The sequence below is a fragment of the Salvelinus alpinus genome, chromosome 12 (genome assembly GCF_045679555.1).
Source record: "Salvelinus alpinus chromosome 12, SLU_Salpinus.1, whole genome shotgun sequence".
Taxonomy (NCBI): Eukaryota; Metazoa; Chordata; class Actinopteri; order Salmoniformes; family Salmonidae; genus Salvelinus; species Salvelinus alpinus.
Genome location: NC_092097.1, coordinates 39,663,265 through 39,681,355, shown reverse-complemented (window position 1 = coordinate 39,681,355; position 18,091 = coordinate 39,663,265). Strand labels below are relative to the sequence as shown.

At 41.9% G+C, this 18,091-nt stretch overlaps 1 protein-coding gene across 1 annotated transcript in view; it reads left to right on the top strand.

The window, feature by feature from the left end:
- The first annotated feature begins 2,951 nt into the window (after positions 1-2,951).
- The window catches only part of csf1a (colony stimulating factor 1a (macrophage)), a 36,842-nt gene continuing 21,702 nt past the window's right edge, over positions 2,952-18,091 (top strand). The window contains 1 exon segment of the mRNA XM_071336194.1: positions 2,952-3,267. Within this exon segment, the coding sequence (XP_071192295.1) occupies positions 3,235-3,267 (33 nt within the window). The 5' untranslated portion in view covers positions 2,952-3,234.

Below are 18,091 nucleotides of genomic sequence, written 5' to 3'. Positions count from 1 at the left end.
GAGTCCCTCCATAAGGCATTGCAGTAACTCCTCGTGTCTTCCAATGGTGTCTCCTTGCTGGGAGACAGCATTGTGGATCTGGTCTGGGTCTGCTGGGTCTGTCATGGCCAGTCGGGCAGGCAAAGGGCAGGTTAAGGGCAGACAGGGGTTTGTGATCAGGTCAGAGTCAGGCAGGTACAGGATGGCAGGCAGGCTCGGTGTCAGGGCAGGCAGAATAGTCAGAACCGAGAAAACTAGGAAACAGAACTTGAGAAGCAGGAAGACGGGAAAGTACGCTGGTAAGACCTGACAAGACAAGAGGAACTGGCTACAGACAAACAGAGAACACAGGTATAAATGCACCGGGGATAATGGGGAAGATGGGCAACACCTGGAGGGGGGTGGAGACAAGCACAAAGACATGTGAAACAGATCAGGGTGTGACAAGGTTATTATTGTGGAGTAACTACAATGTTGTTGATCCATCCTCAGTCCATCCTCAATCTCGTATCACAGAAGGTAAACTCTGTAACTGTTTTAAAGTCACCTTTGGCCTCATGGTAAAATCCTTGAACGGTTTCCTTCCTCTCTGGCAACTGAGTTAAGAAAGACATCTGTATTTTTGTATTGACTGAGTATGTTAATTCAACATCTAAAGGATATTTAAAAACTTAACCGTGCTCAAAGGTATATTCAATGTTTGCTTTTTTTTTTACCAGTCTACAAATTTGTGCCCTTCATTGTGAATACTTATTGACTCAAGACATTTCAGCTTTTCATTTGAATATATTTGTAAAAATGTCAAAAAACATAATTTCACTTTGACATTATGGGGTGTTGTGTGTAGGCCAGTGACAAAATCTAAATTTAATACATTTTAAATTCAGGCTGTAACACAACAAAATGTGGAAATAGTCAAGGGGTGTGAATACTTTCTGAAGGCACTGTATACATAGCCAATAGGGCCTAGGGACCATAAAGACAGATGGGATGTTCAATGGCAATACAGCTTATTAGATAGGAGATAGAGGACCGCAGTTAATTGGAGCAATTTTGTCCGGGACTGTGGCTTTGGGTATGCCAGAAGGCTAATGTGATCAGTGATGTCCAGTCTGCCAAGTGTCGTAAAGCAGTGATTGGCTTGACTCTGGGTCAGACACCAATCTGAAAGTGAAATCTCAGCATCCTGACTTTGTACCCGAGCTATGTACTGAGTCTGACAGACTGGTCTCATGATTTAGTGGTCATATATTGACATTTTGAATGTCAGTATGTAATAAAAAAGGAATTTGACCAGATATCTACCCGTGAGTTTCCACCATAACCACAGGAAGGGTCAAGGTTAGGGTTAGGGGTCAAATTATCTTATCAGGCTATGGTTGAAACCTATGACCAGAACTGAAGAATTCACCTTAATAATGAATAAATACATAATCTGGATAATACAGCATATGCATCTATCATCGCATTTGCAGACAAACAGTAAAATACTATTCCTAATGTGATGACTAGGCCTATGTCTAGATTTGGTACCAGTAGCCTAGTCACTGCAGGTTATTGAACTCAATGACTATTTGCAAAATTACCTTCTGTACAGAGCGCACATTCGAAGCCCAGGGGTAAATTATTTTAGGCTGTCCGGGAAAATTTTGTCCTTTTACAAAAAAATTGACCTAATTTTACAGACTGGAAAAATTAGCATAATCTTTTTTTATACCACAAAAATACCAAAATGACAGGCTACTTTGATATTGACAAACTGAAAACAATACAAACGATCTCCTCTTGAATGCAACCAATAGCGTATGTGTACGAAAGGGAGACACATAGATTGTACAATATGATGTCAATCTAATCTAATTACATAATTCTTGCTATTTTTATTCAATATACCAGGGGGTGCTGCAGCATCTCCAGCACCCGTTCTTCCCGGGGCTATGCATTGCAGGCTTTGGTTTGAACCTACAACTAACTAATGACACATTGCCCATATTACAAGAGGAAGGATGAGAAGATAAAATATCCCATATAATGTCTGTGTAAACCAATAAGGATGATCATAAAAACCGGTGTCACCAGTCTTTGACCTCTGTGACCTCTAGGTATGAGGTCATTTCCTTTTCTGTGTTCGTCAACTCCCTGATTTGATTGGAGACAGCATCTGGATATAGCAATTGGCCATTGCCCAAAAAAGGGCAGGGGAAATCTAACGTGAACCCATCTTTTTCAGACCCTCAGCATTTAAATTAAACTCAATGAGTGAAATCATTTTGATTTCACTCATTGTAAAAATGCACTGAATTCAAGGATTTTCTACACAAAGGGTATTTTCTAATTCAACTCTACAAACAAGACAGAGCTTTTGTGTTTCAATAATGTCTCATTAAAGATCACATGATCAGGCTGAATCCTTATAGCAATAGTTTACCATTGTGAACATACCGCCACCATGTTCACAATGGTAAACTATTGCTATGAGGATTCAGCCTGATCATGTGATCTTTAATGAGACATTATTGAAACACAAAAGCTCTGTCTTGTTTGTACAGTTGAATTAGAAAATACCCTTCATGTTCACAGAGCTGCTCAAAGTGTCTTCACATACAGAGTCTTGAAGATATTACGGGCCAGTTACAAAAGGTTGTACAAGACTAATAACAAGTGATCATACTGTGCCAAAGAGTTGGGCTGAGATAGACATCTGATAGGACTCTTACTGCATTGGGTTTCATGAGTGCTCAACGGGGGCACCGCTCCATGTGTCAAGGAAAGTATGACTTGAGAAAGAAAGATTGATACAGTAGATTTTGACAGCAAGTTACAAAGAGAGGAGCTTGAGAATGAGAGAGCAAGTAAGAGGAACAAGATAGAGATAGAGGGTGGCTGGGGGAGGGACAAAGACATAGAGAAATAGGAGGGGTTTTACTGCCTCTCAACAAAAAACATTTAACATGTAATGAGGTACCAGTGAGGAGAGGCGGTCACACACCCACACCCACAACCCAATCCACACTCAGACTCGCTCAGTCATTCAGTCGGTGAAGACAGATATGGCGAAGCAGAACTGAACTTCTTGTCGGTCAACATCCGGACATTGATCTTTCCCTCATTTGGTGTCACTTCTTTCCTTCTCTTTTCTCCTCATCGTTATGCACTTCAAGTGGGAAATAATTGAATCACCACCAGAGAAAGGAACTCTGCTCCAATGACTCTAAAAGTGGACTCTACTCTTTTCTACTTGCCTAGGTCAGCCAGATGAACACACACAAACCAGCCCACAAAGCCAAGGTAGGTCCCACACTCTGGAACCTTGGCATTTTGGGCATCTTAATGTGATGTCAACTTGTATCATTCCAAGCTTTATTTGTTGAGGGCAAAAATGATGGGCTGGAAATTGTAAGCTGAATGCTGAATGCTGAATGCTGAATGCTAGATATTTTGTTATCAACATTTGTTATCGACATTAATGCCATGTATTTATTTGTTTTAAATTACGTATTCATCATGGCTGTGGATTTTGTTTAGAGTATAAGGTCTAAGTTTGCAATTCACACAGAGAGTGATGCTTTGACTTGATTGAAGGCAAGTTTATTTTATTAAGCCACATACTTTGTGTGAATTTGACAAGACAGTTAATGAGTTGTAATTAACTGCATTTACTGTAGTAGTCTAGGCAATGCACAGAGAGTGGTTACTGTTACTGTGAAGAAGATCGATGGTTCCAGTCTGTATTGTGAAACACCCAGTGTAGCCAATGGATCTTAGGGAGTGAGAAGAAATATTGGAAGCATTTTTTTGTTGCTTATGAAATGAGCTTGGGATGCGTCACAGGTTTATGAAACAACTTCTGTGGCCCAGCTAAAACACACAGTACCACACTGAAAAGTTAACATCTAGGATGACATAAGAACACTGTCTTTTTTTAAATGTCTCTTCTTGAACTTATTTGCTAAGCTCAGCAGAGATCTCTCTCCCCTGTGGTTCTTCTTGGTTCTTTGAGCTTCTAGTTTGTGTAACCATTGTAATGCCAGAAAGGCAATCCTGTAGGTGTATTCATAGCCGCAGGAAGTAGTTTGGGGGTGGGGGTGCTGCGTTTTCTCCGACAGGCGTATCATACATGTATATGACCGTAGTGAATGGGATGGATGGGGAGATGTGTTGTGAAAAGAGGAGTGATTGAAGCAGACAAAAAGCCACATCAATGGAATTAGTCAATTTCCTGCACAAAGACTTCACAAGTTTAAACCCCGTAAGGTCAATTTTCGTGCCCCCCGCAAATTTTCTTTGTGCCCCCCGCAAAAAATAAATATATCAGTTCAAGTTAGAGATATCTGCTGTTTTGCATTAGATGCGTCTCAATCCACCACATCCGCCTATGTCTCACTTCCGCATCTGTGTTGAAAGGTGACAGAGCTGGAGCAGTGTTTGTCAGACGATGAGACATCCCTAAAATTGTTATTCTCACAAACTAGTCTCTATCTATCGAACGGTTTGGCCTACAAAAGACAGACGAGTCTCTCACTGTCACGGCTGTTGAATGAACTGGACCAAGGCGCTGCGTGGTGAGCGTACAAACAATAAACAATACAAAACAATCCATTAAGCTAAAGGCTATGTGCCATAAACAAAGTCAACTTCCCACAAAGACAGGTGGAAAAAAGGGCTACCTAAGTATGGTTCTCAATCAGAGACAACGATAGACAGCTGTCCCTGATTGAGAACCCTACCCGGCCAAAACATAGAAATACTAATAATAGAATATAGAATACCCACCCCAACTCACACCTTGACCAAACCAAAATAGAGACATAAACAGGATCTCTAGGGTCAGGGCGTGACACTCACGAACACGTAGATGTCGGTTGTTTTGCTCTAGAATTTTTTTATTTTATTTTTTTTATTTTTTATTTCACCTTTATTTAACCAGGTAGGCTAGTTGAGAACAAGTTCTCATTTGCAACTGCGACCTGGCCAAGATAAAGCATAGCAGTGTGAACAGACAACACAGAGTTACACATGGAGTAAACAATAAACAAGTCAATAACATGGTAGAAAAAAGGAGAATCTATATACAATGTGTGCAAAAGGCATGAGGTAGGCAATAAATCGAATAATTACAATTTAGCAGATTAACACTGGAGTGATAAATCATCAGATGATCATGTGCAAGAAGAGATACTGGTGTGCAAAAGAGCAGAAAAGTAAATAAATAAAAGCAGTATGGGGGGTGAGGTAGGTAAATTGGGTGGGTAGTTTACAGATGGACTATGTACAGCTGCAGCGATCGGTTAGCTGCTCGGATAGCAGATTTTTAAAGTTGTTGAGGGAGATAAAAGTCTCCAACTTCAGAGATTTTTGCAATTCGTTCCAGTCGCAGGCAGCAGAGAACTGGAAGGAAAGGCGTCCAAATGAGGTTTTAGCTTTAGGGATGATCAGTGAGATACACCTGCTGGAGCGCGTGCTGCGGGTGGGTGTAGCCATCGTGACCAGTGAACTGAGATAAGGCGGCACTTTACCTAGCATAGCCTTGTAGATGACCTGGAGCCAGTGGGTCTGACGACGAACATGTAGCGAGGGCCAGCCGACTAGGGCATACAGGTCGCAGTGGTGGGTCGTATAAGGTGCTTTAGTAACAAAACGAATGGCACTGTGATAAACTGCATCCAGTTTGCTGAGTAGAGTGTTGGAAGCTATTTTGTAGATGACATCGCCGAAGTCGAGGATCGGTAGGATAGTCAGTTTTACTAGGGTAAGTTTGGCGGCGTGAGTGAAGGAGGCTTTGTTGCGGAATAGAAAGCCGATTCTTGATTTGATTTTGGATTGGAGATGTTTGATATGAGTCTGGAAGGAGAGTTTGCAGTCTAGCCAGACACCTAGGTACTTATAGATGTCCACATATTCTAGTTCGGAACCGTCCAGGGTGGTGATGCTAGTCGGGCGTGCGGGTGCAGGCAGCGAACGGTTGAAAAGCATGCATTTGGTTTTACTAGCGTTTAAGAGCAGTTGGAGGCCACGGAAGGAGTGTTGTATGGCATTGAAGCTCGTTTGGAGGTTAGATAGCACAGTGTCCAAGGAAGGGCCGGAAGTATATAGAATGGTGTCGTCTGCGTAGAGGTGGATCAGGGAATCGCCCGCAGCAAGAGCAACATCATTGATGTATACAGAGAAAAGAGTCGGCCCGAGAATTGAACCCTGTGGTACCCCCATAGAGACGGCCAGAGGACCGGACAACATGCCCTCCGATTTGACACACTGAACTCTGTCTGCAAAGTAGTTGGTGAACCAGGCAAGGCAGTCATTAGAAAAACCGAGGCTACTGAGTCTGCCGATAAGAATATGGTGATTGACAGAGTCGAAAGCCTTGGCCAGGTCGATGAAGACGGCTGCACAGTAATGTCTTTTATCGATGGCGGTTATGATGTCGTTTAGTACCTTGAGCGTGGCTGAGGTGCACCCGTGACCGGCTCGGAAACCGGATTGCACAGCGGAGAAGGTACGGTGGGATTCGAGATGGTCAGTGATCTGTTTGTTGACTTGGCTTTCGAAGACCTTAGATAGGCAGGGCAGGATGGATATAGGTCTGTAACAGTTTGGGTCCAGGGTGTCTCCCCCTTTGAAGAGGGGGATGACCGCGGCAGCTTTCCAATCCTTGGGGATCTCAGATGATACGAAGGAGAGGTTGAACAGGCTGGTAATAGGGGGTGCGACAATGGCGGCGGACAGTTTCAGAAATAGGGGGTCCAGATTGTCAAGCCCAGCTGATTTGTATGGGTCCAGGTTTTCCAGCTCTTTCAGAACATCTGCTCTCTGGATTTGGGTAAAGGAGAAGCTGGGGAGGCTTGGGCGAGTAGCAGTGGGGGGGGCGGGGCTGTTGGCCAAGGTTGGAGTCGCCAGGAGGAAGGCATGGCCAGCCATTGAGAAATGCTTGTTGAAGTCTTCGATTATCACGGATTTATCGGTGGTGACCGTGTTACCTAGCCTCAGTGCAGTGGGCAGCTGGGAGGAGGTGCTCTTGTTCTCCATGGACTTTACAGTATCCCAGAACTTTTTGGAGTTAGAGCTACAGGATGCGAATTTCTGCTTGAAAAAGCTGGCCTTTGCTTTCCTGACTGACTGCGTGTATTGGTTCCTGACTTCCCTGAACAGTTGCATATCGCGGGGGCTCTTCGATGCTATTGCAGTTCGCCACAGGATGTTTTTGTGCTGGTCGAGGGCAGTCAGGTCTGGAGTGAACCAAGGGCTATATCTGTTCTTGGTTCTGCATTTTTTGAACGGAGCATGCTTGTCTAATATGGTGAGGAAGTAACATTTAAAGAATGACCAGGCATCCTCAACTGACGGGATGAGGTCAATATCCTTCCAGGGTACCCGGGCCAGGTCGATTAGAAAGGCCTGCTCGCAGAAGTGTTTTAGGGAGCGTTTGACAGTGATGAGGGGTGGTCGTTTGACCGCGGACCCGTGGCGGATACAGGCAATGAGGCAGTGATCGCTGAGATCTTGATTGAAGACAGCAGAGGTGTATTTGGAGGGCAGGTTGGTCAGGATAATGTCTATTAGGGTGCCCATGTTTACGGATTTAGGGTTGTACCTGGTGGGTTCCTTGATGATTTGTGTGAGATTGAGGGCATCAAGCTTGGATTGTAGGACTGCCGGGGTGTTAAGCATATCCCAGTTTAGGTCACCTAACAGAACAAACTCTGAAGCTAGATGGGGAGCGATCAATTCACAGATGGTGTCCAGGGCACAGCTGGGAGCTGAGGGGGGTCGGTAGCAGAGTCTCTCTCAACAGTGAGAGACTTATTTCTGGAGAGATTAATTTTTAAAATTAGAAGTTCGAACTGTTTGGGCATAGACCTGGAAAGTATGACAGAACTTTGCAGGCTATCTCTGCAGTAGATTGCAACTCCTCCCCCTTTGGCAGTTCTATCTTGACGGAAAGTGTTATAGTTGGGTATGGAAATCTCAGAATTTTTGGTGGCCTTCCTAAGCCAGGATTCGGACACGGCAAGGACATCAGGATTGGCAGAGTGTGCTAAAGCGGTGAGTAAGGCAAACTTAGGGAGGAGGCTTCTGATGTTGACATGCATGAGGCCAAGGCTTTTTCGATCGCAGAAGTCAACAAATGAGGGTGACTGGGGACATGAAGGGCCTGGGTTTACCTCCACATCACCCGAGGAACAGAGGAGTAGTAGGATGAGGGTGCGGCTAAAGGCTATCAAAACTGGTCGCCTAGAGCGTTGGGGACAAAGAATAAAAGGAGCAGATTTATGGGCGTGGTAGAATAGATTCTGGGCATAATGTGCAGACAGGGGTATGGAGGGGCGCGGGTACAGCGGAGGCAAGCCCAGGCACTGGGTGATGATAAGAGAGGTTGTATCTCTGGACATGCTGGTCTCAATGGGTGAGGTCACCGCATGTGTGGGGGGTGGGACAAAGGGGGTATCAGAGGTACGGAGAGTGGAACTACAGGGTCCATTGCAAACCAAAACAATGATAATGAAAACTAGCCTGAACAACAGTATGCAAGGCATATTGATATTTGAGAGAGACATACAATAAGGCATAAAGTGATTGCAGGTCTTGATTGGGAGAGCTAGCTAAAACAACAGGTAAGATAACAGCAGCAATAACAGGGTGCTAGTCTAACACAGCAACAACAGGTAAAAATGGCGACGACTAGGCAGAGAGGGTCGGATTAACTACACACAGATCCTGAGTTAAAGCACAGAGCCGACAGATAAAACACAAATAAACAGAATGGAGTACCGTGAATTAATGGACAGTCAAGCATGCATCAGCTATGTAGCCAAGTGATCATAGTGTCCAGGGGGCAGCCGTAGATGGAGCAGAGGAGGCCTCCACTCCGCTACTAGCAGCGGCAAAAAAAAAAAAATAAATCAAAATGGCTAAATTAGCTGGTATTGTAGCCCAAGAATTCGCTGGTAGACCTCTTCAGCTAGCCGGCAGATGGGCCTAGCTCGAGGCTAGCTCAAGGCTAACTGGTGCTTGCTTCGGGACAGAGGTGTTAGCCAGTAGTAGCCACTCGGTTGCAGCTAGCTAGCTGTGATGATACGGTGTAATTGTCCAGAGTTTGCGTCAGGAATCCGGTGATGTGGTAGAGAAAAAGCAGTCCTATATGCTCTGGGTTGATATCGCGCTTGCAGACTGGCAGGTATTGGCCCGGTATTGAAGCTGGCTGTGTCCGAGTTGAGGGTGAAGACCGCAGCAGTGGCTAACTGACTACTAGCTAGTAGCTAGTTATCTGGCTAGCTTCTGCTTGGGGTTACGGTTCTAAAGTATAAAAAAAATAGCAGGTCCGTACCACATTGGGTGAGGCGGAATGTAGGAATGTATATTCAGTTCCTAGATGGAAAGTGAAATTAAAATATATACGAAATGTATACGAAAAATACGAAGACTATTTACTATTTACTATTTACACGCGACAGGACAATACAGGACAATACAAACACACGTCCGACTGCTACGCCATCTTGGATTCTAGCCTCACAAGCCTCACAAGACTCGCCTGAAGGTCACCGGGTACCAGTTGAAAAATTCATGGAAGAATACTGATAAAAAATATAAACGCAACATGCAACAATTTCAAAGATTTTATTTAGTTACATTTCATAAAAGGAAATCAGTCAATTTAAATGAATTCATTAGGCCCTAATCTGTGGATTTCCTATTACTGGGAATACAGATATGCATCTGTTGGTCACAGATACCTTAAAAAAAATTGGCCTCATAATGTTCCTCAGGATCTCGTCATGGTATCTCTATGCATTCAAATCAAATCAAATCAAAATGTATTTGTCACGTGCGCCGAACACAACAGACCTTACAGTGAAATGCTTACTTACAAGCCCTAACCAACAGTGCAGTTTTTAAGTAAAAAATTGGTATTAGGTAAACAATAAATAAGTAAAGAAATAAAAAGTTAAAAACTGTCAAAAATAACAGTAGCGAGGCTATACACAGGTGGTAGCGGTACAGAGTCAATGTGTGGGTGCACCGGTTAGTCGGGAGGGTGGAGGGGTTGGGGGGTAGCCATATGATTAGCTGTTTAGGAGTCTTATGGCTTGGGGTAAAAGCTGTTGAGAAGCCTTTTGGATCTAGACTTGGCGCTCTGGTACCGCTTGCCATGCGGTAGCAGAGAGAACAGTCTATGACTGAGGTGGCTGGAGTCTTTGATAATTTTTAGGGCCTTCCTCTGACACCGCCTGGTGTAGAGGTCCTGGATGGCAGGCAGTTTTGCCCCAGTGATGTACTGGGCCGTACGCACTACCCTCTGTAGTGCCTTGCGGTCGGAAGCCGAGCAGTTGCCATTCCAGTCAGGATGCTCTCGATGTTGCAGCTGTAGAACCTTTTGAGGATTTGAGGACCCATGATAAATCTTTTTAGTTTCCTGAAGTGGAATAGGCTTTGTCGTGCCCTCTTCACGACTGTCTTGGTGTGTTTGGACCATTCTAGTTTGTTGGTGATGTGGACACCAAGGAACTTGAAGCTCTCAACCTGGCCAGGTCACTGACGTCCTCCCTATAGGCTCTCTCGTTGTTGTCAGTGATCAGGCACTGTTCACACACTGTTGTGTCGGCTGCAAACTTAATGAAGGTGTTGGAGTCGTGCCTGGCCATGCAGTCGTGGGTGAACAGGGAGTACAGGAAGGGACTGAGCACCCCTGAGGGATTCCAGTGTTGAGGATCAGCTTGGCAGATGTGTTGTTACCTACCCTCACCACCTGGGGGCGGCCCGACAGGAAGTCCAGGATCCAGTTGCAGAGGGAGCAATCAATAAAATGCAATTGTGTTTGTTGTCCGTAGCTTATGCCTGCCTATACCATAACCCCACCGCCACAATGGGGCACTCTGTTCACGACATCAGCAAACCACTTGCTCCCCCAATGCCACACACGTGGTCTGCGGTTGTGAGGCCGCTTGGACGTACTGCCAATTCTCTGTCAACAGCTTTGGTGGACATTCCTGCAGTCAGCATGCCAATTGCACACTCTCTCAAAACTTGAGACATCTGTGGCATTGTATTGTGTAACAAAATGGAACATTTTAGAGTGGCCTTTTATTGGCAAAATGCACCTGTGTAATGATCATGCTGTTTAATTATCTTCTTGATATGCCACATCTGTCAAGTCGATGTATTATCTTGGCAAATAAGAAATGCTCACTAACAGGGATGTAAACAAATTTGTGGACACAATTTGAGAGATATAAGCTTTTTATGTGTATAGAACAAATAAAGTGAATGGAAATATATATGGGATATTTTATTTCAGCTCTTGAAACATGGGACAAACACTTTACATGTTGCGTTTATATTTTTGTTCAGTGTAGATATGGAGACTGTTTAGTGACAACAATGAGCGGTTAAATACACTATATATACAAAAGTATGTGGACATCCCTTAAAATGAGTTGATTTGGCTATTTCAGCCACACCCGTTGCTGACAGATGTATAAAATCGAGCACACAGCCATGCGATCTCCATAGACAAACATTAGCAGTAGATTGGCCTTATTGAAAAGCTCAGTAACTTTCAACGTGGCACCATCATAGATGCCACCTTTCCAAAAAGTCAGTTCGTCAAATTTCTGCTGTTATTGTGAAGTGGAAAATATATAGAAGTTTCAAGTTCCACCCCAGTGATAGAAAGTTGTTTTTGAGATTTTAATGCCTTAACTTAACCTTAAACACTTCAACATTTGACTTTTGCAAAAACTTCGAAATGTTACATTTGAGAAAATGAACGTCTAATTTTGACGTGAGACTATGAGAGCTAGTTGGTATGTAGGGCCTGCTGATACTAAAGGTGTCCTATTTCAGATACCAGACACGAATATGATCATTCCAATGGCATGTCTACATCTATGGGATCAATGATTCGCATGAAAAGTTCAACAATTTGCCACAATCTGGTGTCTGTTACTATGACTGAAGATGTGAATTATGTCTGAATCCTTAAAAGTAAAGCATTTTTTGCTAACGTTTTCACAGAGAAGATGATTGATAAGCATTATGATAGACTGAATAATCTCCTTCTTTACTTATTTTCCTTCTTTCCCTTCCTGTGCTATTGGGTGGAATTCCCTGGCGCTGTGGTATGGAATCTGGCTCAAACTGCTCAGACACAGGGTATTCTGCAACATGCAACAGCGGTAACCCCAATAGAAGGGTGTCATGTACGCAGTTGAGGCAGTCACATTTTCGAATGCAAAATTTTTAACTATTCTGTTAGAATCTGGGTACGATAGCAAATTGAAGAAATGATGAATGATTGTATCGTCCTTTTTTTGTAAAACGGATTAAAATAAGCTTGGATGATACATAGGTGCTGTCCTATGATTCAAAATATTCTGTGTTCAAAATAGGATCCACTCCCTCAAACAGTGCTTTTGTCGCAAATGTCAGAAAATGCCCCCAAACTTTAAAAGAGAAATCAGCAGTTGCTACATACATTGTTCTACTCATAAATTAATGATATATACAAATCAAATCAAATCAAGTTTATTTTATATAGCCCTTCGTACATCAGCTAATATCTCGAAGTGCTGTACAGACACCCAGCCTAAAACCCCAAACAGCAAGCAATGCAGGTGTAGAAGCATATATACCTATTGATTCCTGAAGAATATACAGTGTCTTCAGAAATTAGTCACACCCCTTGAGTTGTTCTTCATTTTGTTGTGTTACAGCCTGAATTTGAAATGGATTACATTTAGATTTTGTGTCACTGGCCTTCAAACAATATCCTATAATTTCAGTGGAATTCTGTTTTTAGAAATGTTTACGAATTAGTAAAACGTGTAATGTCTTGAGTCAGTAAGTATTCAACCTTTTATTATGGCAAGCTTAAATACGGACTCACTCTGTGTGCAATAATAGTGTTTAACGTAATTTTTAAATGACTACATCACCTCTGTACCCCACACATACAATTATCTGTAAGGTCCCTCAGTCGAGCAGTGAATTTCAATAACAGATTCAACCACAAAGACCAGGGAGATTTTCCATTGCCTCGCAAAGAAGGGCACCAATTGGTAGACATTGAATATCCCTTTGAGCATGGTGGAGTTATTAATTACACTTTGGTTGTTGTATCAATACACCCAATCAAATCAAAGTGTATTTGTCACGTGCGCCGAATACAACAGGTGTAGACCTTACAGTGAAATGCTTACCTCAGGCTCTAACCAATAGTGTGAAAAAAAAGTGTGCGTGTGTGTGTGTGTGTGTGTGTGTAGGTAAGTAAAGAAATAAAACAACAGTAAAAAGACATTTGAAAATAACAGTAGCAAGGCTATATACAGACACCGGTTAGTCAGGCTTATTGAGGTAGTATGTACATGTAGGTATGGTTAAAGTGACTATGCATATATGATGAACAGAGAGTAGCAGTAGCGTAAAAAGAGGGGTTGGCGGGTGGTGGGACACAATGCAGATAGCCCGGTTAGCCAATGTGCGGGAGCACTGGTTGGTCAGGCTAATTGAGGTAGTATGTACATGAATGTATAGTTAAAGTGACTATGCATATATGATAAACAGAGAGTAGCAGCAGCGTAAAAGAGGGTTTGGTTGGGGAGGGGCACAATACAAATAGTCCAGGTAGCCATTTGATTACCTGTTCAGGAGTCTTATGGCTTGGGGGTAAAAACTGTTGAGAAGTCTTTTTGTCCTAGACTTGGCACTCCAGTACCGCTTGCCATGAGGTAGTAGAGAGAATAGTCCAGGACTGGGGTGGCTGGGGTCTTTGACAATTTTTAGGGCCTTCCTCTGACACCACCTGGTGTAGAGGTCCTGGATGGCAGGCAGCTTTGCCCCAGTGATGTACTGGGCCGTACGCACTACCCTCTGAAGTGCCTTGCGGTCGGAGGCCGAGCAATTGCCGTACCAGGTAGTGATGCAACCGGTCAGGATGCTCTCGATGTTGCAGCTGTAGAACCTTTTGAGGATCTCAGGACCCATGCCATATCTTTGTAGTTTCCTGAGGGGGAATAGGGGGGGAATAGGCGTCCTTCCTAACTCAGTTGCCGGAGAGGAAGGAAACCGTTCAGGGATTTCACCATGAGGCAAATGTTGACTTTAAAACAGTTACAGAGTTTCAAATCAAATGAAATTGTTTTTGTCACATACACATATGTAGCAGATGTTATTGTGGGTGTAGCGAAATGCTTGTGTTCCTAGCCCCAACAGTGCAGTAATATCTAACAATTCACAACAATACACACAAATCTAAAAGTAAAATAATGGAATAAAAAAATATATAAATATTAGGATGTGCAATGTCTAGGATGTGTATATGTCTATGTATATAGGGCAGCAGCCTCTACAGTGCAGGATTGAGTGACCGGGTGGTAGCTGGCTAGTGGTGGCTATTTTACAGTCTGATGGCCTTGAGATAGATCGTCAGTGATGTTTACGCCAAGGAACGTGAAGCTTTCCACCTTTCCACCCACTGCGGTCCAGTCAGTGTGGATAGGGGTGTGTTCCCTCTGCCTTTTCCTGAAGTCCACGTTCAGCTACTTCGTTTTGTTGACGTTGAGGGAGAGGTTATTTTCCTGGCACCACTCCACCAGGGCCCTCACCTCCTCCCTGTAGGCTGTCTCATCATTGTTGGTAAGCCTACTATGGTTGTGTCGACTGCAAACTTGATGATTGAGTTTCTGGACTACCCATCCCGGATCTGGGATCATTCTCATTAGAAACGCTGACTAGCATAGCCTAGCCTAGCGCCACAGGGATATAATATAATATAATTTCATGAAATCACAAGTCCAATACAGCAAATGAAAGATAAACATCTTGTGAATCCAGCCAACATGTCCGATTTTTAAAATGTTTTACAGCAAAAACACAACATATATTTATGTTAGCTCACCACAATAGCCCAAAACACAACGCCATCTTTTCACCGCAAAGATAGCTTTCACAAAACCCACAAATAGAGATAAAATTAATCACTAACCTTTGAACAACTTCATCAGATGACAGTCTTATGACATCATGTTATACAATACATTTATGTTTTGTTCGAAAATGTGCATATTTATAGCTACAAATCGTGGTTTTACATTGGCGCCATGGTCAGAAATGGCTCCAAAACAGACAGAATAATTACAGAGAGCAACGTGAAATACAGAAATACTCATCATAAAACATTTATGAAAAATACATGTTCTACACATAATTAAAGATAAACATCTTGTGAATACAGCCAACATGTCCGATTTTTAAAATGTTTTACAGCGAAAACACAACATATATTTATGTTAGCTCACCACAATATCCAAAAACACACCGCCATTTTTTCACAGAAAAGATAGCTTTCACAAAACCCACAAATAGAGATACAATTAATCACTAACCTTTGAACAACTTCATCAGATGACAGTCTTATGACATCATGTTATACAATACATTTTGTTTTGTTCGAAAATGTGCATATTTATAGCTACAAATCGTGGTTTTACATTGGCGCCATGGTCAGAAATGGCTCCATAATATACGGAGAAATTTTAGAGAGCCACGTAATCTAACAGAAAAACTCATCATAAACTTTGATAAAAATACATGTTGTACATATAATTAAAGATACACTGGTTCTTAATGCAACCGCTGTGTTAGATTTAAAAAAATTACTTTAGTAAAAAGCACAGCATGCAATAATCTGAGACAGTGCTCAGCCATTCTCCGCCATGTTGGAGTCAACAGAGTCAACAAAAATACAAAATAACATCATAAATATTCCCTTACCTTTGATGAACTTTCATCAGAATGCAGTGCCAGGAATCCTAGTTCCACAATAAATCGTTGTTTTTGTTTTAGAATGTCCATTTCTTCTGTCGAATTAGCAACTTTGGCTAGCATGTGTAGCTCACGTGTCCATGAAGATTTGACGCATTGAACGAAAACTTCTAAATGTGATAATAAAAGTCGAATAAACTGGTCAAACTCAGTTGAGAATCAAAATGCAGGATGTTTTTCTCATATATATCCAATAACGTCCCAGACGGAGCATTTCTTCGTGTCTATCTAACGATTTGCAGACAAAGATATGATATACCCAAGTGCGTAGCCAAATACTGCCAATATGGCTGACCTGACACTCCAAAGGCTCTCATTCGGTCCCACATAAGGCTAGACACTTCATTCCACATTCTACTGCCTGTTGACATCTAGTGGAAGGCGTATGAAGTGCATACAGATCCATAAATACAAGGCAATTGAATAGGCGATGCCTTTCACAGAGACCCATTTCAGAATTTTCACTTCCTGTTTGGAAGTTTGCCTGCCAAATGAGTTCTGTTTTACTCAAAGATATAATTCAAACAGTATTAAAAACTTCAGAGTGTGTTCTATCCAATAGTAATAATAATATGCATATCATATGATCTAGGACAGAGTACGAGGCCGTTTAATTTGGGCACCATTTTATCCAAAAGTGAAAAGGGCGCCCCCTATTTCCAAGAGGTTTTAAATCAGTTTGAAAATCTGTAGCAAGACTTGAAAATGGTCAACAACCAACTTGACAGAGCTTGAAGAATGTTTTTAAGTATAATGTGCAAATATTGTACAATCCAGGTGTACAAAGCTCTTAGACTGAACCAGAAAGACTCAGCTGTTTTCAATGCCAAAGGTGATTCTAACATGTATTGACTCAGGGGTTTGAATACTTATGTAAATTAGATATTTCTGTATTTCATTTTCAATACGTTTCCATTTTGACAATATGGGGTATTTTGTGTAGATAGGTGAGCAAAAAATATGTTTAATCCATTTTGAATTCAGGCTGTTACACAACATGTGGAATAGGTCAAGAGGTATGCATACTTTCTGAAGGCACTGTAACTTATAAATGCCACATGAGCTTAGTTTAGCTGTTGTACCCCATCAGAACCCAAAATAGAATCTTGTTCGTAAACAAAATACATGTAAACAAACACTGTATAGCCTCAAAACATGTACTTAAAACTATAGAGTTGATATCATGCGTGGTCATTCCTTGGATCCATATCTCTGTCTATGAATTTGAGAGGGATTCAATTTAAAAGTTGAACATTTCTTCCACATTAACGGACGCTACTAATAGAATTATCTTTTATAATTGTTTGATAGGAGGCTGTTTTCTCAGAAAGGCAAGTCTTGGAATTCCTCTCTACAGGAAACAGCTTCAAGATTATTTTATTATTCCATTAATCATGTTAGATTTCATTATTGCATTAGATTTTTTCATGAAAATGCATAACTCATTCATTTTAAAGCTGTCATTGTAACATACTTTTTTTAAACTAAAGTCCTGTTTCATACAGTGGGTCACAAACGGTCTTCATATTAAACAAATAACTACTGTGCTCATATTGTTGGGATATTGGAAGCAGGGTGTTTATATGAGTTGAGTTAATTGAAATAAAAATACTTGAGTGCTGTTGGAGTGTTTCATTAGAACAACACCCATCAACAACTGTTGTTTTTGGCCTCCACGGTGCTAGCCAATGTGTACATTAACATTTTATTCACATGATGATTTTTTTCTGTTCTGTTTCAAAGATGGGATGAATGTGACCAGTGGCTGATGTCTGAGTATGTCTTGAAATGAAGTGTTCTCTGGTGTATGGTTAGGGCCATGACGGAATCTATGGAGGCAACATCTTCTGATGAACACATGTTAATTCAATATTTTTTAAATTTTATTATTATGGCCTTAATCCATATAACATTTTATACTGTTGCGAAACATATCAATCTTCATCAATTACATATGCCGCTTTTGCTGTGAAAGAAAGGAAAATAAATAAGCCCACAGGTTCCATCTGGTCATGATTTTGGAGAGAATAACCATAAAATACAAATGCCGTATAGTAATTCGATCCTCCTGTAGTTGCAGGAAACGCAAACTTGTATAGCCACAGGAAGTGTGTGTGTGGTGGGGGCGGGGAAGCTGGGGTATGTTGTAGTAAAGGCCCAGTGCACTACTTTTTAAAGATTAGTTTTTATTTTGTTAAATGTACTTCTTATGATTTTTAAAGTGGTGCTGTATATACTTAATACTTAATATGTCATTTAGTTATCATGTGTGGATTAAAGGCACTATTGTGCC